This window comes from Pteropus vampyrus, unplaced genomic scaffold, assembly GCF_000151845.1.
Source record: "Pteropus vampyrus isolate Shadow unplaced genomic scaffold, Pvam_2.0 Scaffold81, whole genome shotgun sequence".
Taxonomy (NCBI): Eukaryota; Metazoa; Chordata; class Mammalia; order Chiroptera; family Pteropodidae; genus Pteropus; species Pteropus vampyrus.
Genome location: NW_011888862.1, coordinates 5,322,783 through 5,347,139, shown reverse-complemented (window position 1 = coordinate 5,347,139; position 24,357 = coordinate 5,322,783). Strand labels below are relative to the sequence as shown.

Below are 24,357 nucleotides of genomic sequence, written 5' to 3'. Positions count from 1 at the left end.
CCTGCCGTGTTCACTTTGTTCTGCCTACAGGTTTAAGGCACAATTTCTGAAATTAGGCTTTCCACATCCATATACTTCATACTCATTTAAGTACATCGTATTTGCCTAATAAGAAAATAATTAGCATTGGAATTAAATCCGATTTTGAAAAATGCTATGTTGCCTTTTTGAACTCGGAGGAGTGGTATCTGGCAAACAGTGATTATTTGTTTTTTAAAATCAGTGTTCTCCTGTCCAGGCCTGGGTCTGTGTGGGAATTAGGCAAGCCTGGGGAGTCATACTTGGGGGGCTTAAGATGCAGCTACCTCAGTGTGTGGGGGCCCTCTGTCCTCGGGTCTGCAGTACCGGGGCCTGGCATGGGGCGTGGAGAGAGAGACTGCCTTACCTCCAGCCAGGAACAGATGTGGGTCTGGGTCAGCTTCTCATACCCCAGATGTTCTGTTTGCAATACATGCCTAATAGCCAAAGTCAAAATAAATTTAAACAAATTCAGTCAAATCAGTATGGGAGAGTAGAGGTGGAGTTATCATATATAGGTCGAGTATGTTCTTTGTGTTTGTTAGTTGTAGAAGTAGTATACGCTAAGTGTAGAAAATTTTTAAAAGACATCATGTAAAATGCAGAAAGCAAAAGGTTTGTCCTGCCTGAAATCCTACTTCTCTGTCGTGCCTGTCATTCCCAGTTTGATGCGTATCTTTCTAGACTTTTCTCTATCTATAAACGTTTATATTTAATTATATTATGTATGGATATCTCAGAGTTCAAGCAAGCCTTATTATTCTTGATTTAAATAGTAATACCTTTATATAATGAGCAAAAAGATACATTTATATTTCCAAGAAATTTAGTAACTTCCACTTAGACATCAGCTTAGGACCTATCTGCCTTTTCTCTCACGTCTTTGTAACCTCCTTTTCTAACTACTTTTTATTTTTGGCTTTCCAGAGAATATTTTACCTCCCGTTTTTCCTACTCCTCCAAGAGGAAAAAAAAGAGCAATAGAAAAATTGTTATATACAAACTTTGTAAAGCCTTCACAATTTTGTACCTTAAGATATAATCAGATAGTAATTTTTACAAAAGAAACGCTAAAATAACAGATACGTAGAGACTGTTACATATGTAGGAAGAGCGCACGATATTTCATTTAATACAGTTTCTTGATATTATGTTCTACTCAGTACTTTTTGAGTCACAGCCTCGGCATATTCTTTTATTTTTTTAAAAAATGATTTATTGATATATTCTGGCATATTCTCTTAAAGTCCAGTCTGTTGCTGTGTTCACTGCGCCTGCTTTACTGCATCACCTTCCCGACTGCTTTCCAGTCCTCCCTCCATTTCAAACTCTGTATTAGAGCGATCCTTCTAAAACCACTCTCTGTTCCTATTGTCCCCTTAGTTAAGACCTTTCCGTGGCCTCAAGTGTAAATTTCTCCGGCTGGGTGCAGCCTCTTCTGAGGGCCCCCGGGGTGGCTACTACTTTCTCTGTTTCCTCTGAGGTTTCATACACGCTGGTCCTTCATCTCCCTTTGCCTCTCACACACCTTCCCACCTACCTCCCAATGTGCACGCACATGCTCGTCTTGCTTCCGCTCATCCTCGAGGGCCTAGCTTCTTGGACGTCACCTCCCCAGCAGTCTTCCCTGATGATGCTCCCTCCCTTCCTTCCTCCAGGGTCCAGGTCTAGATCAGTGTGGCTCCTGGTTACTTCCTCAGCAGTCTCTTCCTTGCTCACTATAGCCATTATCCCACTGTGATATCGCTGCCTGTTTATCTGGTTTTGTAATCTTCCTGAAAGATTATAAGAACCGTAACACAGAGATCTTGCGTTTCTGTCCCAGGCGTCCAGTACAGTATTTACATAACAAGTAGGTATTGAAAAACTATGTCATAGTGTACGATAGTTCTAATATTTCTTAACGTACTTTCTGAAATGTTCCTTTAATCTGTTGGATGTTTTTTAGTACATCGACTCCATTGATCTGGAGCACACCACTGAAGCTGAGGACCCTGTGAAATTCCACGAAGCGTGGCAGAAGCTATGCAAAGCTGAGTGAGTCCTGGGGACCGTCCACGCCAGTTAGGAAAATGCCATTGTGCTTATTCTGTAATGATTTCATTGACCGCAATTACTAATTTTTGTGCATTTTGAAAGGTAGTCTGGAGTACTTGCGGTCATTATGGGTGGTTGTGATATGTTCACACCGCATTTATTTTGCGACGTGCCACGTTGATGTTAGTGGCACGTGCAATGACATGGTTTGGTTTGGGGGAGGGCGGGGGTCCTGTTTTGGAGAGAAGGTGTGTTGATCGTATTGAAAGATGCAGAGATGGATCTTACACAAAGTTAAAGTACAAAGATGACAACTCTTCTCTCTTGGTTATATTTTCTTTTCCACGTCATTTGATTCTTGTTTTTATTTCCTAAGTAATCGACAGAACTCTTGGGGGCAGCATCGTATCATGAGGGTAGCATGACTCTGCCAGTTTTTCTCTTGAACTCTTGTCTTTTCAAATGAGTTTGTCTACAAGGTCTCTAAAGTGTCTTCTAACAAGGAAATCTCCCTGTGCTCTAGTTAATTAGCGATTGAAATCTTAGATTGATTTTACCAGTTTAACTCTTTCTGATTATGTAAGAGATCTTAACATTTTTATCGTAGTGCTTTAAAAAAAAAAACCCATAAGCTATTTTTATTCAGATAATTCTCAGTGGCATTTTTAATCGAATTGAGTTTCTCCGTCACTATGATCTTGCCACAAAGACCTATCACAAAATACATATTGAGAGGTCAGTTGTGAGAAATTACTGCAACTTCTTCATACGTTGGGAGAATTTCAAGAAGAAAGTTCAGGATGTCAGTTCATGCAATCTGTTCTGAATATAGACCTCGAGCATATGCTCTAGTGTTGGACTGGGGATCGGCAAACATAAAAGGCTGCAAACAAGAGTTTTATAAATAAAAATAATGTCAAATTCACCCTCATCTTGTGTTGATTGCAGTGGTGTTCTTGTGCCAGGAGGCTTCGGAATCAGAGGAACATTGGGAAAACTCCAGGCGATTTCTTGGGCAAGGGCAAAGAAGATTCCTTTTCTGGGTAAAACTCATGTTTATGGATCCTAACTATGAGTTTATTAGACTTTGGACACCAAGTAGGGGTGACACTTGATAGGGTTTGTTAACGTGAAAAGTATGAACTCACATTTGAGTATTCAGGCACCAAATAGTCTGTGACGGGGGTCAGTGAACTGTATCCTGCAGGCCATACCTGGCTCGTGGGCTGTTTTCGTAAATAAAGTTTTATTGACACACAGCCATGCCAATTTGTTTATATATTGCCTATGGCAGCTTTTGTGGTACGGTGGCAGAGTCGGAGACCCTACAGCTTGCAAAGCCTAAATGCTTTACTCTCTGGCCTTTTAAAGAAAGAGTTTGTCGACCTAGGAGAACTTATTCATGCTCTGGTTTGGTAGCAAGAGGCCGGGAGAGGTGGCTGTCCATACCTGCCCTTACTTTCTCTGATTCCAACCCAAATCTATCTTTTACCACTTCGAGCACAGAACCATTCAGCAGAACTCCACAATGTTCTTTCTCATCAGAAAAAAAAAAGTTCGAGTTAAAATTTATATGCTCCTTCTCGAAAAGATAATACGGAAAGACCATCCAATAGTACAGGAACAGCTGTGTTAAAAGTTGGTAGAGCTGAGTCTTTTTAATGCTCTCGTTTGAGTGGCAAAGCGTGGCTTCTGCGCCAGTGAAACCGGATGAAATGGATCCTTGGTGGGATAAAGGCAGCCCTGCAGGTGGGATTCGGTCAGGGGGTGGGGAGAGGCTGCAGCTAACACTGTGCTTGGATGTGTTGCTGGCTTTACAGACCGAGTAGACAGGCTTTTCAGTACCTTCTACTCTCAGCGGACTATTCATTTTCTCCATTGCCTTTGTTCTTCGATTAACTTCCTAGATGCTCTCCACTGGCATCCGTTTTCAAAAGGGAAGTTACCTGATGCCTCGTTTTGTTTGTCTAAGCTCGTCTGGGCCATTGTTTGCTTGTGAAGTAAATCGTGTTACTTTCTGTCTGAACATGGTCAGTGTCATTCAGGTTATTTTCCCTGTATAGGACAGTTCTCAACTCCGTAGCTTTCTCTTTAACACAGTGTATCTTTATGTCCTAGCCACGTGGGACTCTCTGAAGTCCCCCGAAAGCACTCAGCACTCTCATACTTACCGACTTGTTCTGGCATGCCTGCTATATTGATTGCTTTCTCCTTTGAATCCCTCCTGCACTTCGGATACGTCTTTCAGAGCATCTGGAATGCTCCTCGGCATTTGTTTAGTGGAGTGAATTGTGGGCCGCAGTGAATTTGGAGATGAGTGAAGGCTGCATCCCTGTAGCAACAGGCCTGGGGCTACACAGGTCTCTTTTCCTTCTCACTGAGCTCTGTTCAGCTCCATTGTGCATCGCCCCGCCCTGCTCTTCACCACACTCAGGCCCACAAGTGGAGGTGCCAGCTCCTCCAGCTGCTGCCATTTTCCTATAGTGAGGTTACTGGGGCTGTTCTGGGCTCCCCTGCCCACCTGTGGGGCTCCTCAGAACCCAGCCCGCTGGCCACCTGAGGCTGCCCTCAGGCAAAGCCAGTATTTAAGGCTGTGAAACCAAGAACGGGGGGTGTGAATTCTCCTTCTGGACTTGGGTGTTGTTAGATATTTACTGAAGGACTCAGGTGCTGTGGGACAGCCTTGGAGCCCACCATGTACCTCGATTTAGAGACAAATTTGGAGGGATTCAGATTTGCCTTTTGGAGCTTACCCTATCCTTTCCTGCCCTTTTCAGACCTGGAATCTATTTCTTCCTCAAATTCGGGTCATCTAACCCCCTTCCCTGCCCCTGCCACAGACGTTCTGACCACGCAGGGTATAGCAGTGAACCGACAGGCAGAGTCTTGCTCTCTCAGAGCGTGAATTCTAGATGGAGGAGACAGACAGCAAACAAATGAACGGAAAATGTGAAGCAATATAAAATATGTTCATATGCTTTATCTATGTGCTTTTAAAATAGGAGTTTGTCTCGGGATGCAACTAGCAGTGATAGAGTTTGCGAGGAACTGCCTTAACTTGAAAGGTAAGTCTGAGATTTGCTAATAACCTTTTATTTTAAAAAAGTCTTTTTACTTAAGATATTGTTCAGCAATATTGGTGAATTTTTGAACTCATTTCTTAATCTTCAGATGCTGATTCCACAGAGTTTGAGCCAAATGCTCATGTTCCTGTGGTAAGTAGCTTGTTTACCTTTCTGAGTTGGGTCATTGTCATTTTGTTTCTGGCTCTTGCCTAAACTCATAAGAGGCTGTTTTTTTTTTTTCTTTCATTACACTATTAGGACATTTAAAATTCTATATGATTTTATTATTATTTTTACATCAAATTGCTTTGTTTTCAAAAGTCCATCTTGTCAGCCATGTCTTGAAGAAAGACACGATCCTGGACTGTTTTCTCTTTGCAAGCTTAATGTTTAGGAAGGATTAAGTTGACTGTGACCATTAATAACAGTGAGTATAAATAAATGGGCTGGCTGTCCTTAGACTTATCCCTGTCTGTCTAGTTTCCACACTGGCAGTCATCTGTCTTTCTAAAACAAAAGTGACACTTGTTCTGCTGCTGCTCCTCGTCTTCAACTGATTCCTTTTCCTGTAAAATATTCAGTTCAAGGTTCTTGGCTGGGAGCGAAGGCTGTTGTGCTCTGTCACCTGCTGCTTTGTTAATTCAATCCATGGCATCCCCATCCCTCCCATGCTTGGGGTTTATGTTTGGATAATCTGAGCAAGTTTTTTAGATGTGTCCTGAGATTCCTTACACCTGAGATGTCCCCCTCCTGCAGCCTCCCTCCCCCTGGAATCTCAATAAAACCAGCAAAGAATTTCATTAAAAAAATAAACCAAACCCAATGACCGACAACTTCCTATTCATCCCGAGAGGCCTTTCCTGACCTTTCTTTCTGAGCTTCTGCCATCTGTGCTGTGGGGGAGGAAGAAACTTTCCTCTACCTTTCACTTCTTCTGTCTGGTGTAATAATTAAATCAACACGAGACAGTAACAAGAGAAAGTACTCAAATTTAATTACGTTCGTACGTCTGGAAACCCAGCTTACTGGAGAAGTGTAGAGACAGAAAGGGAAAATGAGGTAGAGATGGCATTCTGACCTAAGGATGAGGTACGGTGCCTGGGGCTTCTGGAGGGAAGGACGATCCTTCACAGAACAGTAAGAAGAACAGATGTTTAGTAATAAGTAGGTTGTTCTGCCCTATAGATAGATTTAAAAAACGGTGATTCCTAGTAATTTCTTAGTATGGGGAAGGGCAAGGCCCCTAATTCAAATTCTTCTCCATAGTTAAGGAGAGGAGACAGAAGATCATCTTGAGCCTGCAATGTCTCCACTGCCTTTAGCTGAAAACAGTTCGCATACCGCAGAGGCACAGATTGGAACGACCTATTCTGAACGCCTCTAATGCCTTGTACCCACCTCTGTCAGAGTGCACACCTCACCATTATACTTGTTTTTCTTTTTAACAGCTTTATCGAGATATAATTCACATGCCATGATATTTAGCCACTTGAAGTATATAATTCAGTGGCTTTTAGCACATACACAGATCTGTGCAACCATCACCACAATCAATTTTGAACTGTTTTCATTACTCTGAAAGAAACCCCCCATCCCTTAGCTGATACCCCAAGCCTCCTAGTTTCCTCCCTGGCTCCAGCTCTGGGCAATCATTAATCCGTTTTCTGTCTCTATGGGCTTGCCTGTTCTGACATTTCATGGAATCATAGAATATGCGGCCTTTTGTGACTGGTTTTTTTCACTTGGCATAATGTTGTCAAGATCTGAGTACATCGTAACATCTATCAGGTACTTTGCTTCTTTTTATTGCTGAATAATATTCCATTATATAGACATACTACATTTTATTAACCCATTCGATCATTGATGGATGTTCAGATTGTTTTCATTTTTTGGCTGTTATGAATAGTCCTGCTACAATGAACCTTTGTGTGCAAGTTATTGTGTAAACATATATTTTCATTTCATGGGGATATATCCACCTAGGAGTGGACTTGTGGGTCCTGTGTTGACTGTATATTTAACCTTTTGAGTAACTACTGGGCTGACTTCCAAAGTGGCCACAACATTTTACATTCCTTCCAGCAGTATATCAGGGCTTCAATTTATCCACATCCTTCTCACTCACTATCGTCTGTCTTTTTGATTCTAGGCTTCCTAATGGGCATAAAATTGCATCTCATTGTGGCTTTGATTTGCATTTCCCTGATGGCTTAGGTTGTCAAGCATCTTTTTATGTGCTTACTGGCCACTTGCATGTCATCTTTGGAGAAATGGCTGTTCAGATCCCTTGCACATTTTTAAATCAGGTTATTTGTTTTTTTATTATTAAATTGTAAATATTCTTGATATATTCTAGATACAGGTTTCTTATTAGATATATAATTTGCACTACGTGGGCCGGGTAATTCTTTGTGGTGGGCCTGTCCTGTGCACTGTAGGATGTTCGGCAGCCTCCTTGGCCTCCACCCACTAGATGTCAGTAGTACATTTCTTCCAACCCTCAATTGTGACCCTAAAAAACCACCTCCAGATATTGGAGCACATCCCCTGGGAGCACAGGCAGACTAGCCCCCATTAAGAACCACTAATTTAGAGAAATCCACTTGTATTTCTCTCGCCTGCAACCTAACCCCTCCCTTCCCTTGTGGCAGCCATTAATTCTTATTTTTTTTTATCAGTTATCTTTCCATTTTTTAAAGTAAGCCTGTATGTCTGCTTGTAACCCCCTCCTCTTCTTAGATAAATGGTAGCATACTCTGTACATTTTTTTGGTCTACTTTTTTCACTTAACATTATATGCTGGAGACCACTCCATGGAAGGATATAGAGATACTCTTCACTCCTTTTACAGCTAACAGCCCAAACCTTAATGAACCGTAACTTCCCAGCCAGATGATACTCTTAAGTTTTATGGTCAGAAGACCTAATACTAATGAAGAGTTCCTTATGAAGCTTTAATATAAACATATTTCCTGACTATTGGCCGAAATGGCTGTGCCGGCAAATCATGAGTTTTGTTTTGTTTTTTTTTTAAGATAATACTTTGGAATAGGAAATGATTTTACCAGTAGGTGCCACTGTTACATCGCTTTGGCAACATTCTTTGATGACTGCCTTTTACTGGTTGTGTGTGTATGTGCACCCACCTACCCACACACATATGTGGATATGTGTTTCCTTTTTAACAAATACATATGTCAGCGCGCTTGAGACACTGTTTCCTCTTGCTCTTTGTACTGATTGCTCCACATCAATGCACAGGGATCTTCCACCAACTTGCCCTGCTGCCTGCATCATTTTTGTTTAATCCGTCTCATACTGACGAATATTTAGGTTATGTCCATTCTTTTGCTACTTTAAATCATGCTGCAGATTAGTAGCCATTTACGTATGTCTTTGTACCCACACCTCCACACTCGGATGAATTCCTAGAAGGGGAATTGCTAAGTCAGAGGATATGTGCGTTTTACATTTTGAAAACGTCTATACTCATAAGTGAGAAGAGAACAATAAAACCTAATTGCTACTGAACATCGTTATGGCCCGCAATCAGTTTGTCAGAGAAAAATAGCCTTAAGAGCCAGCATTTGCGATGATGGTGAGAAGTCTTATTAAAGAAAAAGACCAAGGTAATAGAATCACCAGGCAGCAAACACCAGGAAGCCTGGGGAATCACTTAAACTTGAGCAAATAACAATGACTTACAGCGAGTAATGGCCATTCTGGCCCTGCTAGCTAAAAAAGTAAATAATTTGGAAACCAGCAGCCTCCTTTAGGGTATATTTGCTGCCAAAATCTGTTTCATGGGTATGGGAGATGAAAAATCATTTTTCTTCTACTTTTCTAGGTTCCTGGGTGAGACCACCCCCCTTTGTAATCAAAGACAGATTAGCAGGAGAAAAACAAGCAGCAGTTTAATAACATGGATCCCTCCTGTGTGTATGGGAGAGACGAAAACTGAGTAACTCCCCTAAACGGACCAGGCCAGCAACTTAAACACCATCTCCAGCTAAAGACAAAAGAAGTTGTTTTAGGGGGAGCAGGTTAGGAGAGTCAGTTATGAGAGGTTATCGGGAAAAGAAGAAAACAAGGGACAGATCGTTATGCAGATTAAGATCTTGCCTTCTCCATTGATGAGCGGTTCTAGAGACTTAACCGTCAGTCCTCTTCCTGGTACAGAGAGGGAGACACCCTTACAAATGGAGATTTCCCTTAGAAGCGTAAATGTCTCTTAGAAAAAGGGTAACTTCTTGGTTTTCAGAGCTTCTCTGCTATTTCTTAAAAATAATCAGCTCAAAGTAATTCTTATGTCAAAGAGACATATTTGGGGGTGTTAAATTCTGATCCCCTGCATGGGCCATCATGGCCCACCTTTGGCATGCATAATTAGTCTCACCGTTGCACATGAAATCGGTAGAGACACTGGCATCCAAGACATATCTAACTGGAGGTGTCTCTTATACACATAAAAGGAGAAATAGATTTTTCTCTAAGAGTGAAAGTAGACTCTGAGTCTGAGAGTACCAGGAGAGAGTGAGTAAAATTTAATTTATTGTGTCATTTCTGTGCTTAATCCACAAGGTGAAATAGAAGACTCTGAGATTTTGCAGGAATTTAGGGCTCTGCAGTAAGTCTGATTCTTTGGCCTGCTTCAAAGTAGCTTTACCTGCCTTCTAGAGGATGCTTACCAGGAACACAGCTGTAGCTGACTTGCATTCTGGCTCTATGTCAATCACATGGTTGCTGCTGACACCCTTGACCTTGAATTTGGCTTTAGACCTCTCCAGATCAAGTGGAGGATAGTTCATGGCATTGTGGACTTTATATTTAGAATATCTTTGGCTTTTGAGACTCATGTAGGAAAAGGATCTCCATCCACTGTTTAGGTATGTGGATATGCTTAATTTTTAAAATTTTAATTTTAATAATATTACATTTTATGCAATGCCTTAATTTGTCTTTCCATTTTTCCATTAACGGATACTTAAATTGCTTCCAAATTTTGTTTTGACAAACGATGCTGCAATGAATATTCCTATATGGGTATCCACGTACATACATGCAAATGGTTCCAATCTAAAATATAGTCTTAGAGGAATGACTTTGTCGAAGGGTGTGCTCTTCTGTTAACTTCTAGTTATACCAAATCACTCTCCAAAGCGGTTATAATATTTATACTCCCACCAGCAAAGTTTGAGGCTCCAATTTCTCCTATCTTTGCCAACACTCGGTATTTTCAGCTTTTAATATTTGCCTCTCTGAGGGTTGGAGTGACATGGCATTGGATATGCTTAATTTTTAGCGTTTCTTTTCCGTTTATTGAAAACAGTAACTTAAAAAATCTGAGTTTACATAAGATATAGCATCCTGAAAACAGAACCTGTGTTCCATCTTCACACACACGCACACTCGGATGGTGGTATAGGTAAGAAAAAGTGAGAAATTTGAAGCATTTTAATGAAAATTTGAGATTGAGATATTTGATAGCATTTCATCTTTAGTTATTTATCATAGATGTGACTTCTTTTATACCTTTTTCAAAGTTAAAATTAATTTTACATCTGACACACTAGATTTGTGAAATAGTCACATAATTGAAAGTCAGTTCAGGTGAAGAGTAATTTGTGTTATTCATTAAGCATATTAATGCATAACATTTTCCTACCTTTAGTTGAAGCCCTGTTTGAAATATTTTCTTCTTCCATGTTATTTTTCAACAATTTTACATGGAAAGCAAATTAAGAGGTGTTAAAAAAAAAGCCAGATGGCCACGTAGAGTAATTTTTTAGGCAACATTTATTACTTTGTAGACTGCTTTGCATTTGGAACATCGTAGTGAACATCTCCCAACTAACAAAACGACCTTACAAAAGTCATTTGGAGCTTAGTGGGGCTAAAGAACATTTATCCCATAAAAGCAGCTGTCAAGGACAGCTATACGAGTAAAATAGCCTTTTATGGACTAGTCTGGGAGCCTAATAGCCATTTAATCCTGTCTTGGTGAGGATGATAGGTTCAGAGTCTGTATCAGGCTGTTGGCCATAGTAACTGCTTTCTGTCTGGAGAAAGAAAGATTCTTCCAGGCATGATAGCCGCTGCCTAATAGATAGCGCATCTTTTCCACCTGACCGTACCCCCAGCCAGGACTACTTTTGGAAAAGAGACAGCACTGCCAGGAGTAAGGCCCCATTAGTGAACCATAAGAGGAGTCCATAATTTTAACAATGAATGACTAAATGAGTAGTTCAAAGCTAATGCATTTTAAAGATTTTATACCTTGAACTCAATGCGAAATGCCTTAAGAATAGGTATTTCAACCACTTTAAAGATTTTTTTTGTTTTGCACTAGAAATAACTGGATTTCTAACGGAAAGAAATTATTAAAAAGAAAACAGTCACTGTATGTTTGGAGCTTGTCCACTTAAGTGCAGTCCTAAACAGTGTATTTCAGTTTAGTTGGTGATGCGAAGCATAGACCAGTGAAACATGGAACCAAGTATATGGGCAGTACGCGAGTATGCCGTCATTAATGCTCCCAGCGCTGTCAACTAGTCTGTAACTGTGCCATCCACTATGGTAGCTGCTGGCCACATGGGGCTACGGAGCACTTGAAATGTAGTTAGTGTGGCTGAGGAACTGAATTTTAAATTTTATTTTATCTTCATTAATTTAAATGTCAGTAGCCACCTGATCTAGTGGTCGGGGGTATCACATAGCACAGGTAGACCTTAGATAAGAATTCCGTTGGGAAAAAGTTCTGTGGCTTAGAGTAAGAAGGGAAGATCGTCAAAGGCTTGGAGACGATAGAAAGAAGGGGAGGCGTGTGCTAGGCTGGAATGTCCAAGATTTGGTCATAGAATACAGAGTAGCTTGGCTGAAGCACATGGCCCTACAGGGAAGCGAAGGGAAATAAAGGAGGTTAGTGTGGATTTTGGAGGCCCTGGAGTGTCAGCGTCGAAATTAATCCTGAAGACGATAGGGAACCAGTCAGATAACCCCTGCCAACTGTGACATGTTATGCTAATGTCGTACTTGTTACCGAAGGCTTTCCAATAGAATGGGTACTTTAGGGAGATTCAACTGGCACGGGAGATAGAGGGCTGAGAGGGGAGAAAAGAGTCCAGGCAAGGCGTGTGGTTGAGCATTACGGCAGCCTTGGTCTGTGATCTAAGGATCCGGGTGGCAGATCAACTTTATGGAATGAATCAACAAGATTTAGTGACTGGATAGTTAAGAATTTTTCATTCAGGAAATAGCTCTTGAGCCTCTGCCATGTGCCAGGCCCGGATCTAGACTTGAGGATGCGTCGGTGAAAGAATGGATAAAAATGCTAGTCCTGGTGGAGCCTACAGTCTACCGAGGATTGCAATTCTGTGGCTGACAAGATGCTGGTACTGTTGATTCAAGAGGAAATTCAGACGGATCCTGTTGGATGTGGGAGAGGAGATCCATGTTGGAAGCCAGGCCAAGGGCGATGAAATAGACAGACACGCACACACCATGCACATACAGACACCACAAACAACGCTCCCTATGTTTTCACCCTTCCTGAGGGTTAACCCTCAAACACTGATTTGTCCAAGTCAGCCAGGAAGAGGGGTATTTCTCCAATGCGTTTCCCGTGCGTCACCATTGTTCCCTTGAGGCCTTCCCAGCTTACGCAGTTTGCCTTAGAGGCCTCCTGCCTAGCCCTGGCCTCCACTCCGCCACCGCCTCCCCTCCTCCCCACTGCAGACTCTTTGTTGGTGCCGCCTCATCTTCCTAAAGCACGTTCATGTCACTCTGTGACTCCTACACCTTCCTACCTTCCTGCTCCCTTTCTGACCTTCGTTTAACATGGCAACCAGGGACTTTCATGGTCTGAAGCCAGTGTGCCCTCTTTATTCCTCATAGCTGGCTTTACGCCGAAGATACGGTGCGTACATTCCCTGAACTGCCTTGCACTTGGACGTGATGTGTTTACTGGGAGTGGGATTTTCCCTCCTTTTGAATGCCCTTTGCTACCCCCTCCCTGCAGGTTCCCCTCAAGGCTCTTCCTACAAATCCCACTTGAATACTACTTCCTCAATTAAGCCTTTCCCTGGCCTGATCCCAGACTTACTGACTTAGGATCTCAGAGGCCTGGAAAGGGGTATCTCTTAAGGCATCTTGTGTAATGCTTTGCCCATAGTAGGTACTTTGTATATGTCGGAGTTGAAAGAGATAATGTTTATTTGCTCTGCAAGTGGCTCATTGAGATTAGAACATAGGCTAAAATGGGAAGCCGGAATGACCTGGATATTAGAACTCAACAAAGCATATGCAACAAGAAAACAAAACTCCACACTGTAGACTAGTGTTGCTTATTAATAAAGATGTGAAAATCGTAAGTAAAATATTAGAGTGTGTAATTTAAAAGCATTAAAGATTAATTGGTCACGACTGGGTAGTGTGTCTCGGGAATTAAATCGATTAACGCATCATATTGATCAAACAAAAGAGAGAACCCTCACATCACCACAGATGCTCAATCTGCTGTCTATAGTATCTACACCCTGGTGCTCACAATCTCGTAACAAACTAGGAAGAGAAGAGTACTTCTTACACAGAAGAAAGAATGTCTTTTATAAACCAATATCCAACAGTAAACTCATTGGAGAAATAGTAGAAGATTCCTATTAAAACCAGAAACAAATAACAGATGTGCACTAATGCGACCTGCTGAAGTTAAAATGAGACTGACGAGTGCTGTCTGGGGAGTGAAGCTGGCATTCTCTCGCCTGTTCGTAGAAATATGAATCAGTACAACCTTTTGGAAAATCAATTAGGTGGTCTGTTTTGCAAACCATAAAAATATTCATACCCTCTGACTCAGACATTTACTTCCCAGAAATTCTCCTAGGGAAATCTGATGTGTTGACAGAGATATGAACAGGTACTCATTATGACATTATTTAGAAGAATCAGAAATGGCAATAATCTGAATGCCCCACAATGGGGAAATAGTTAAGACTACTATGGGGTATCCATACAGTGGAATATAATTAGTCATTAGAAATGTTTAAGGCTTTTGATGCCATGAGAATGCGCTTGTGTTGAATTAGAATGATCTAAATTTTATTTAAATATTCCCTCACTGCGTATAAAAGTTTCCTTTGTTTCTTGATGGAAGGGTTAGAACTCAGTTTTCTTTTCCTTTTGGTTAAATTCCCTTCCCATACTTCCTCTGCCCTTCCCCCCCGCCCCCGCCCTTGTCCCCAGCCAGACTCAGCAAGGGGAACTTGAGGGCGAGCTGTTTGTTTCTCAGATGCCCAGAGTCCCAGCAGCGCAGGGTGGCAGAGCTGGGAGGCCCCTAAGTCTTCCTGTCCCTTTTATTTTGCACATCACATACTAGAACCAAGGCCACCCCCTTGGTGATGGAGCAGAACTGAATCTTGGTCCTATATTCCTTCTATTTCCCGAGAGGGTCGTTGATTCAAAAAGCACAGCAAGTGTTGGGAGATGACTTTCTAGACAAGCGTCTGTGTTTTGAAGTCTGTTTCTCACTAGCTGTTGAGTAGAGTTGAAATTGGCAATGATGTGAGCGTGAAGTGGTCAGGGAGGGAGAGCAAGGACAGGGTTATTCTGGCGGAATCGTGGAGTGAGGGACTTGGTTTGGCACGTTCGAATTCTTTCCAGGTCTCTGACACCATTTTTGTCAAGATCGTGGAACTATTCTGGACCTTATTTTATTATTATTCGATAAAATTAGATGCATTCAGACTAAGGTTACTTTCAAGTCTATCAACCTATGGGGGTCAGTAATTGACAAGGTGAGGCATGTCTTAAGAATTTCTTTATTAGCAATAATTGGATATCACTGTGAGATCATTATAATTGAAAAGATTTAAAAGGAGACATTGAGGACCCAGTGTAGAATAGGGCTGCATCTCAGGTGCTCTTCTCTTGGTGATCAGAATGGTATCATTTTGTTTTTTCTTTCACTGGGATATCTTTTTCAGTACCACCTGGAATTCTTCGAAACTAACTTCTCCGTCTCCATTCTTGTCCAGTTCTTTAAAGAGGTCCTCTATGGCGCTTGGACCCTGGTGGTAGACACAAAGGATGGGATGGGGAGAGGAGAGAAAACTAATCAGTTATGTACTGCTACGCATTCTCCGAAATTAGAGGCACTGTGTCTGTTTCAAGAAGGCAACTGAATTGTCGATTGCATGCCATTGATAGTTAGAGGTAGAAAAACCAACTTCAGCTGTAGTATTGCTCCATGTCACAGAACAAGCTACCCTTTTTACTTTCTATATCACGCATTTATTATTTTAACATTGACAATGTGTATTTTTAATATGTATAATTAGTTTTTTATGTAATCTTAATGTATTTTCCTTTATGCCTCTAAAAACATTCTTTTGAGAGGGAGTTCGACGGCTTCACTGGATGGCCCGTGGCCCACAGACAGTCGAGGATCCCTGCCCCAAGGTGCCCTGGGAGCTGGTTTTGCGTCCAACTCCACGTCTGGGCCGGCATATAACCCAGGCGGCACACATAGCTTGCCGCCGGCCGGCACTGTGCCATGGGCTCTCTGTAGCTTGTGCAGTCCTCTCAACCACCCTGTGGGGGAGATCCACTTTACAGATGAGGAAACTGAGGGTCTGAGACAGCATCTGGCTTACTCACAGCTAGTATGTAGAGGGCTTGAGGTTCAAGCATTGACTCTAGAGCCCAACCCCTAACTAGCAACCACGTAGTTTTTCCCAAACCCTGCGCTGCAGCCCACCGCTGTGCTGTGCAGGCTGACTTTGAATCAGTGGTTCTCACACTTTGGAATCATCAGATAGGCTTGCTGGCCTTAGTAAATACAGATCGACGGTCTCACTCCCAGAGTTTCTCATTTCACCTGGCGGGGGCCTGAGATTCTGTATTCTGTTCCTAGGCGATGTTGATGTTGCTGGTCCAGGCCCAGCCATGCTTGGGACCCCTTGCTTGACACGTTCCACGAGCTCATGTGTAGCTTGGCTCCCTTTTGACTACTGATACTTCTGGAGCGTCTTAAGCAGACTTAATATTAGATCTTAAATCCAGTACAGAAACTCAAATCTTAAAGGCATTACAGCTCAGGCTTTCAGGTAGGAGTCTCTCTGTGGCAAAATGGTACCTAGGAAACCTCTTGAAATAACAGTTTGGCTTATACGCCTACGTCAAAACACTTTTTTAATTGTAAAAAACGTAACATTTACCAGCTTAACTATTTTTAAGTATACAGTTCAGTAGTGTTAACTACGTTCTCACTATTATGTAACAGATCTCTAAAGCAACATATGTTTTAACCCTTACGATTCCTACAAGCACACTTGGTACTTTGCTATCATCACAAGACCAAACTGTAAGTTAATTATTCAGCACCTAACTTGGTAATAAGTTAGTTATTACCAAATGCTGTTCTCCTGAAGCATTTACTACATTCTAAACCATACAAGGTGATGAAGTAAACAGTGTAATCCTTAGGGAAATAGGTACGTGACTTGGTGAATAGATGTTTCAAAACTTACCATTGGTCTTCCTACCTCTATCCAAATTTCGGAAGTCATATGTGGTTTTTATAAGAAATACATAAAATACAGAAAAATTTAGAAAACTTCACCAGTCCTAACTTTTAAAACAACTTGTTTGATTGCCTAGGCTCTCCTGTCAGATTATTATTTTTCTTTCTTTTATTATTATATTCCTTTTATTATTCTTTTCTATTACTATTTTTCTGCCTTTTGGAAAAATTGAGTTTTTAAAATTTTCCTCAAAAACCTTTGTTTTAATTTTAATTAAAGTCTCTTTTTCTGCTACTGCCTTGAACTGTTTTTTAAAGTTATTTTCTATTTTAACCTTAAGAAAATGAGAAGATATCGGTCATTGATTTTAGCTGCTTTTCTTTTTAGTACTAACAACAGAAACCTTCTCAACAACTAAAACTAGAAACCTCTTTACTATCATATTGACAGAAAGGACATTTCTCTTTAAAATCTGGGAAGCAAATGCTTTCTTCTGCAGTTATAGCTAAAATGTGACTAAGTTGAATATCACAATTACAGTCCTTCCATTTTGAAGATCCCGTTTAGTTGCAAAGGAAAGAAAGTTTATTGGACACAGAGAATCCCCTTTCCCTAGTCCTTACTGCCTCTGGACGCATTTTGATTCTGACAACTCTCTGTTGGTTCTTTATGGCTAAAGAAATTTTATCATTTCCTGAAAGTTGTTGAGAAACGCATGGTTGCCTCACTAATTTATTGCTCAACAAATTTATTGCTCGACACAAATTAACAGAAAATTAAATGCGTTTGAAATATAAATTCGTTTCAACAGAGGGCAGTTTGTCAGCAGGAAGCCAGTCTTTTTAACAGACTGCCAAGTAAGCATCGGTCTTGTTGAGAGAGCCTACCAATAACAATGAAGCACGTCCAAGGCCAACTAATATTACTTTAGCAGCCTCTTTGTTTTCCTAAAGCCTGACACTACGCCAAATCCAGGCTGAAACCCTTAGTGTGTTTGCGTGGCGGCGACCTGTGGTCTTCCAGGGCTGGCTTCGTAAAAGTGCCATCTCTGCTTCCATTTCCTATGGCTGCTCATCAGAGTCCTGTGCTAAGGCTGTGGGGGATAGGAGGCTTGGCCCCTGCTTTCTAGGAGCTTGCCATCTGAAATGTGGCCTGCCGCCAGGGGCAGAAACCACATGTTCAAGCCCTCCCTCAAGGGACACCTGTACCTTGGCTGCTGTGAGATCTGCCCCAGATGGAGCGCTGACCAGTATCATGGACCTCAGCCTCTTCCCGTGACCTTTCCTCTCCACTCCCCTCCCTTCCCAGCGTCAGAGGCCAGGTCGGCTCTGCAGTTGTCACTCACTTTCAGTAAACTGGGGAATTCATTCTGAACCAGTAGCATCAGCTCCTCCTTTGACAGCTGGTTTGGATCACCTTCTCTGGCTGCGTATTTTTCAAAAATGCTCTTTAGTTCTTTAGGAGACATTTTTTCACTCATTTTGGTGTCCTGTAAATTGGGAAAGAAATGAGCTTGCCAAAAAGCTGAAGTAGAGTTTTATACGACGATTGCCAGCAGGAGTTTGGTGCCGTTGGGCTGTTTCCTTGGCATAGGTGGGGACAGTAAAGAAAAGGCGGGGCAAAAGGGGGAAGAAGGAAAGTGGAGGAGAAGAGAGGGAATGGGAAATGTGGGAACAGCACCAGTGACTACCAGTGTGTTTTAAAAATAATCACCTTAGACAGTATGTTAAATATCTGTTCTTAGAGTACATCTGTTAGGATATATTCCCTGGAGCCAAACGTTTAAATTAGTAATAATGACATTCTTCACTTTTAATGTACCTGGTCTGTATTCTGTAGGCTGCGGTCTTACGGAACCTGACCACAGCTTCTAGCCTCTAAATTACTGGGAATACCTGTAGATGTCACAAACTCATTTTCTCTCCAGACCATTAGCTTTCACGCCATTCTGAAAGGAAGCAGAGGGAGCTTCAGGTAGTAGTGAAAGCACACTTACCTGGTTGCTGAACAGCGAGGCAGCTGGAAGAATCAGACAGGAGTGTGGAGGGCTGAGCAGGATCATACGACTTTTATAGTCTGTACAGACAGACACACCACCCTGATGTTGCAATTTTCCTTTCATTTGCCATTTAAAGGTAATTATTAATGGTTTTTGAAATCTAACCTTAAGACTGCATGAACCTCATAATTAAGGGTGTCGTAAAACTGGCCAACCAGTACAGACCTGTTGAAGCACCTGACCAGTGGAATGGGTACCTTAATCACTGTGGAGTTCACGAGAAGTTCTCCAGGTGGGATGATCTTTTCTACCAGGCCATTAGCCGCTAAAACGCAGTAGCCCGTCTACAGGAGAAGGCTTCAGCCTGGGGAGAAAACATACAGATGTGACTAAAACATATTTCTATCCACGAGGCGGGGGAAGCTGCGTGAAATGCAGTTGCCAAACCTCAGATGGTCTGGGAGGCCATTTAAAATGTCCAGGGACCGTGCAGACAGGCTTCCCCGAGTTGTACTTTGGACAGATAGGACAAGGAAGGTAGGCACTTTTTGCAGCCCTATTAATATTTCCCCACCAATATTGATTCATAAATGCTATCACTTTATCAGTGGACCAAATAGTGTAATGTATATACAGTTGTTGAGAGTGGGAACTTCACAGTCTCCAGTAGCACTGGATTGTTATTTGGTTCAAACCAGAGCTTTCTCTTTTATCAAACCAGCAATTGTTAGATTTCCTATCTTGTTTTTCTTATTCTGAAGCCAATTGTTGGGCTTCTCTGGCTTCTCGAAATTATCAGCTGGAGAAATATCCTTTTAGACTAGTGCGGAGGTCTGAGTGCTGCTGCTTGCTTTAAGGTGATTTTCCGTAGCTTCTAGGGACTCAAGTTTAGAATGCTCTGGGATCTTACTATTAGCTAACGCAGCAGGTAAAAGTATAGCACCCAATAATTTCTGAACATTTTATATTTTATTTCCACTGGAAGTAAGGAAGCTACATTGTTTCCACAACATTCCAAAGTCTTGAGCTACTTGAAAAGCATATCACTGTGTAAATGCTGGCGGTTTTGCCCTTGGCTAAAATACAAGCCTGAGTGAAAGCGTATAATTCAGCCTGCTGTGCTAAAGGAGTCAAAGGTAAAAATGCCTCAAGGACTTCAGAAGGGGTTGTAATTGTGTGACCAGCGTAGTACTTTCCATTTTCATTTTTAAAATCTATGAACCATGGAAATCATCTTTACCCAGAGGAGTCACCTGCAGATCATGATAAGGGGTCAGGAGGTGATCCGTCAGTGCCAAGCAGTCATGATGGGACTTTGTCGGTCTCAGAAGGGACAAGAGTAACTGGATGAAGGTTATCACAATGAGAAAGAGTCATGCGAGGAGCAGTTCACAAAAAAATTTCATGGGAAGTAAGGCGACTGACTGAAAGGCGCTAGATGTGGTGAGAATTCAGGAGAGCTTCTAGTGCATGGGGTACGATGGTTAGAGGGGATCCCACACCAATTTCCTCTGTGGCCTTAACCAAGAGGGCAGTGGCAGCAGTGGCTCTAAGGCAAGAGGGGTATCCCCGAGTCACCAGGTTCAGTTGATGTAGGGTGAGCACCCCAAAAACATTCCCTTTCCACATACAAAAAGGAAAAAGGGGATCTGTTCTTCGGATTGTCCAAGGGCAGGTGAGTTCCTTAAACTCTCCTTTAAGATTTGAAAGACCATCTCGTCCCATTCTTCCCATGGAATTGGGTCAGGACTGTCATTCTTTAGTAATACATAAGGAGGTTTTGTCATAAGAGAGAGATTCATTACTGGTTGGAAGAAAAGTTTCTCCAAGCCGATTAAGAGGGAGGGTTGGAAAAAAGCCCCACGACCCCTCGGAGACCCATGGCCGGAGTGAGGAGGACCTTAGGAAGGCTGGTTAGAAGGCCGATTACGAGGCTGACAACACCTGAAGCCCTAAACTTGTGACATTCCCTTTTCCAATGTCCCGGCTCTTTGGAAAAGTGGCAGAAACTTGGAGTCTTTTGGTTTCGTCTTGGGGCTTTTATTTGCCAATGCTGAAAATCAAAAGTCTTGGCAGTCTTACTTCAAGGTGGCTCATCTAGAGTATGGGCGAGCTGATTGACCAAATTAACCACATCTAGGCTGGACGTGGTCTCCCATTCCATCCTGGTTCTCTTAACTAGGAGGGAGAGGTCTCTGTTTAACCCATGAACAAACAAAGAATTAAAAGTCATCCAAGTGGTATCAACATTCTGAAGGAAGATCAGAATTTTAACTTAAAAACGACCTGAAGTCTATTACAACCATCATGAACAGATTCCATCAGACTTTTGTGGGCAAATCTGCATTTTGCTCCAACCAACAGGCTTTGGGAAAGTCCTTAGGAATTAATTGCTCGGTATAGTTCTCTAGCAGGTTCTGTAGTTTCTTCTCCCAGAATTAGAGGCTTGTTTTTCTAAATCCCTTTCAGGATGTTCCCATTGGGCAATTCTCATCCAATATCGAGCCTGGCCTTCACCAACCGACGCAGGAAGTAGCTGATATAAATTAGAAAACCCAGGCCGGTAGGTCTGAATAACGATATCAAATTCCTCAGCAAACTTGTGAGAATCTTCAGTTCCCTTAAGGAATTCCCCGCTCAGTTTTAGTCCAGGGAATGTATGAAACTCGAGATCTGTTAGGGTCCCCAGAGGGCTTAACTTTAAATTGAAAAGTACTGATAAGTGCAGGGGAGGAAGGAATGGGAAAGAATTCCAGGGAAGATGACACCAGAGGTGAATGAGGTAAGGAAGCCGGTAGTGGAAGGCAAGATGGCATCAGAGGTGAATCTTGAAACAAAGGAATTGGAGAAAAAGAGCTTGAGGACGATGGAGAAAGCTGAGGCAAAGTATTCCTAGAATTCCCGAGAGAATGGAGTAGAGGGGAAGGACATGTGGGAAGCCGCTTTTTCTCTCTTTAAAAGTTCAGTAACCTCTGTTAATTCTAAATCTTTATTTTGCAAAGAGGCAACTTCAGAATCTTGGTCCCATTTGGAAGCCTCAAGATTGCATTCAAAATGGGCATTCCGTTCAGCTTCGCCAATTTTATTGTCCAATTTGGTTTTAAGAAAATGAATTTGAGAACCTCAAAAGTCCCCCACGGTGGCCACTGATTTTATTAATTTCTTTTGGTCACATCTGTCTATTTAGTTAAACATGTGCGTGAAAAGTGCCAGAGTCCCTGGAAGACGGATGGTCTTAACATATTAAATAACTAAGATCCCATTTTTTCAGAGACTTCTCTAGAGTAAGGGGCCCAAAGTAACCTACAACGTTTCAAGCAATCTGCAAGATCGAAAGCAGCCAGCCTCCCTCTAGAACAGTCTGATCACAGAAGGATCAGGCCGAAGGCTTAAAAAGCCAATTCTAGGAAATGACCATCTCTGAGAGCCTGGTTACATGTATGTAGACTGACAGGCGCTTTTTCAATGAGACAGTCTGGTTTATTACTCAACCAAAAGCTGACTAATTTCAGTAAAAATAACCCCCGTTCCAAAAATAACCCCTGGTCTAAATGAATTGGACAAAAGCCAGCTTATTTCAAAGGATAACCTGATCCTGAAGAAATCAGGCTGCCATGCCAAATCGGGTACTCACAAACAACAACAAACAGACAAGCAAGACCTTTTCACAAAAAAAACCTCTAAACCGTTCCTGAATCAAGCCCAGAAAGCAAAAAGCAGAAGCTAGATTCCAGGATAAACAAGAAGTTAGCCCAGGTGGTTTTGTATGGCGCTCACCTGCTCTGATGCTTTTGGGGTTTAAGAAGTGGGGAGAAGATGCACAGTAATTTATAATTTTATTCGGCAAAGCAAGACTACCAAGCAGCACGGTCATTTTTCAACTTTTTTTTTTATTATTTGTTGTTTCCACATCTGCCTTTTATTTCTTATCACTCTCTTTCTTACCAAATAGATTTTGTTGATCATTCTAAAAACTTGTGAAAACACTCGACTTGCTTTAATTCAATTGAGAATACTTCACGCTTGAAACTGCCAGGATTTAAAATTAGAGACTAAATTTATTTCTATTGGAAAGAGTTCCATGAAAGAACTGGGACATTTCCAGGGGACATTGATCTAATACCAATTATAACTCACAAGAAGGGGTTCCAGATCCACTTTAAAAGCACTTACGGCTTTTAAATACTGTTCACTTCCACACTTGTATAATTTTCTCTGACCCTTCATTATATTATATACAAATTGAGGATTGAACTATTGGACTATATTTCTCTCTGATGCTTTCTAGTTCTAAAATGCTAGGGACTTATCTACCTTGGAGAACAAATGTGAAATCTTATAGAATTCCTTAAAAGCTTTCTGCCGACCTTGAGCATTTCTCATTCCATGCACCTTTGCTGTCTTGTATATGTTATTCTTGATTTTATTACAGATTATTTGATTTTGGTATGCGTCAGTGGTGACTACATATTAACTCCCTTCTTGCAGTAAAGATAGGCATTTTGGTTTTAGTTGTAAAATTTTAAGCGATCGTAACAAGAAATATCCTTTTCCTCCAACACATTTAAAATTTTTTTTAAAAATCTATATAAAGTTGCAAAAATAGTCAATAAACACCAATCCACTTTTTGCCCAGATTTGCTAATTGCTAACATTTCCACATTTGCTTTCTCTTTCCATGGGTGGACTTTCCCCGCCCCCCCCCAACCATTTGAGAATTAGTTACAGACATCCAGAAACTTCCCTACTAAAACGCCTCAGCATCTTCTACAGACAAGGACGTTCTCCCATGCAACCACAATGCCATTATCACAGCCCACATTCAAATCCCCCAGTTGGTGAAATAGCATCTTATATCATCTGTTCTCTCAAATTACCACTTGTGAGCTAAAATCATCATGCAGTTATATTTCTATACTGAAGGAATAATTTTAATAACTATATATGGTCTTAATAACTACATGACATATAATTAGTATTTTAATAACTATATATTATATGACAGATAACATGTTATATACAAAACACATTTATACTGTATGTATTGCATAATGACACGTGTGTGTATAAAATTAACTCAAAGATGCTGCTTTTTGTCAGAATTTACGCTTGTAGTAAACACTAACAACTTGAAAAACAACCCGTAGGTCTTCTTAAATTTTAACTTGCTCCCTTTCACGAGCCACATCTCTCGTCTCTTATGTTTTTCTTTATCTGTGGACTCAAGTGCGAGGGTAAACCTGCAATGGGAAACCTGAAATCCACTAGTAGATATTCACATGAAACATTAACTAAAAATATATGGAGACGGCGATAAATACAGGGTGTGTTCAAAGAGTGCATTTTGAAACCAGAGAACGGGAGAATAATGACAGGCACGAGATTGGTAATGGAAAAATAAGGGAGGCAAAAGTTATTTATCACCTCCGTTCAATTGCTTGATCTTTGGACAGACTTCAGTTTTTCCCAGGAAAGCCAAGAGTAACTAATATTAAAAGCTCCGGGCACCGTAGGCCCCCATAGCCATGATATTCAACTCGAAGTCCACAGCAGGCAGTGCCCAGAGAAGCACCTTTGAGAAGAGGGCAGAGTCAGTATCAGGCTCCGCAAAAGAAATAGCATGATGTGCTGTCTGTGGGCTCCTGTCGTCTTTGATCCTGAGGTTTAGAAGAGACCTTGACTAGAATGCAACCGCCCCTAAAGGAGCCTCCTCCCC

General features: G+C 41.5%; 2 protein-coding genes across 6 annotated transcripts in view; one reads left to right on the top strand and one right to left on the bottom strand.

Moving 5' to 3' along the window:
• CTPS2 (CTP synthase 2) overlaps positions 1–24,357 on the top strand; it is a 93,057-nt gene that overhangs the window by 28,543 nt on the left and 40,157 nt on the right. For all 5 annotated transcript variants that reach the window (XM_023532310.1, XM_023532309.1, XM_023532312.1 and 2 more), the window contains 4 exons: positions 1,967–2,055; positions 3,004–3,098; positions 5,058–5,120; positions 5,227–5,270. In XM_023532310.1, the coding sequence (XP_023388078.1) occupies positions 1,967–2,055; positions 3,004–3,098; positions 5,058–5,120; positions 5,227–5,270 (291 nt within the window). The remainder of the gene's footprint in view (positions 1–1,966; positions 2,056–3,003; positions 3,099–5,057; positions 5,121–5,226; positions 5,271–24,357) is intronic.
• On the bottom strand, positions 14,921–18,678 carry S100G (S100 calcium binding protein G). The gene is made up of 3 exons (XM_011362983.2): positions 18,639–18,678; positions 17,988–18,131; positions 14,921–15,187 (listed from the first exon to the last, which is right to left on the bottom strand). Exons 2-3 carry the CDS (start codon positions 18,120–18,122, stop codon positions 15,083–15,085), a joined length of 240 nt encoding a protein of 79 aa, XP_011361285.1. The 5' UTR covers positions 18,123–18,131; positions 18,639–18,678; the 3' UTR covers positions 14,921–15,082.

Bases quoted from the DNA above. Each gene is read 5' to 3' on its own strand.
- S100G (XM_011362983.2), bottom strand. From the start codon at position 18,122: ATGAGTGAAAAAATGTCTCCTAAAGAACTAAAGAGCATTTTTGAAAAA. The intron at 15,188-17,987 runs GTGAGTGACAAC...GTCTACCACCAG, and splicing joins AATTCCCCAGTTTACTGAAA to GGTCCAAGCGCCATAGAGGA.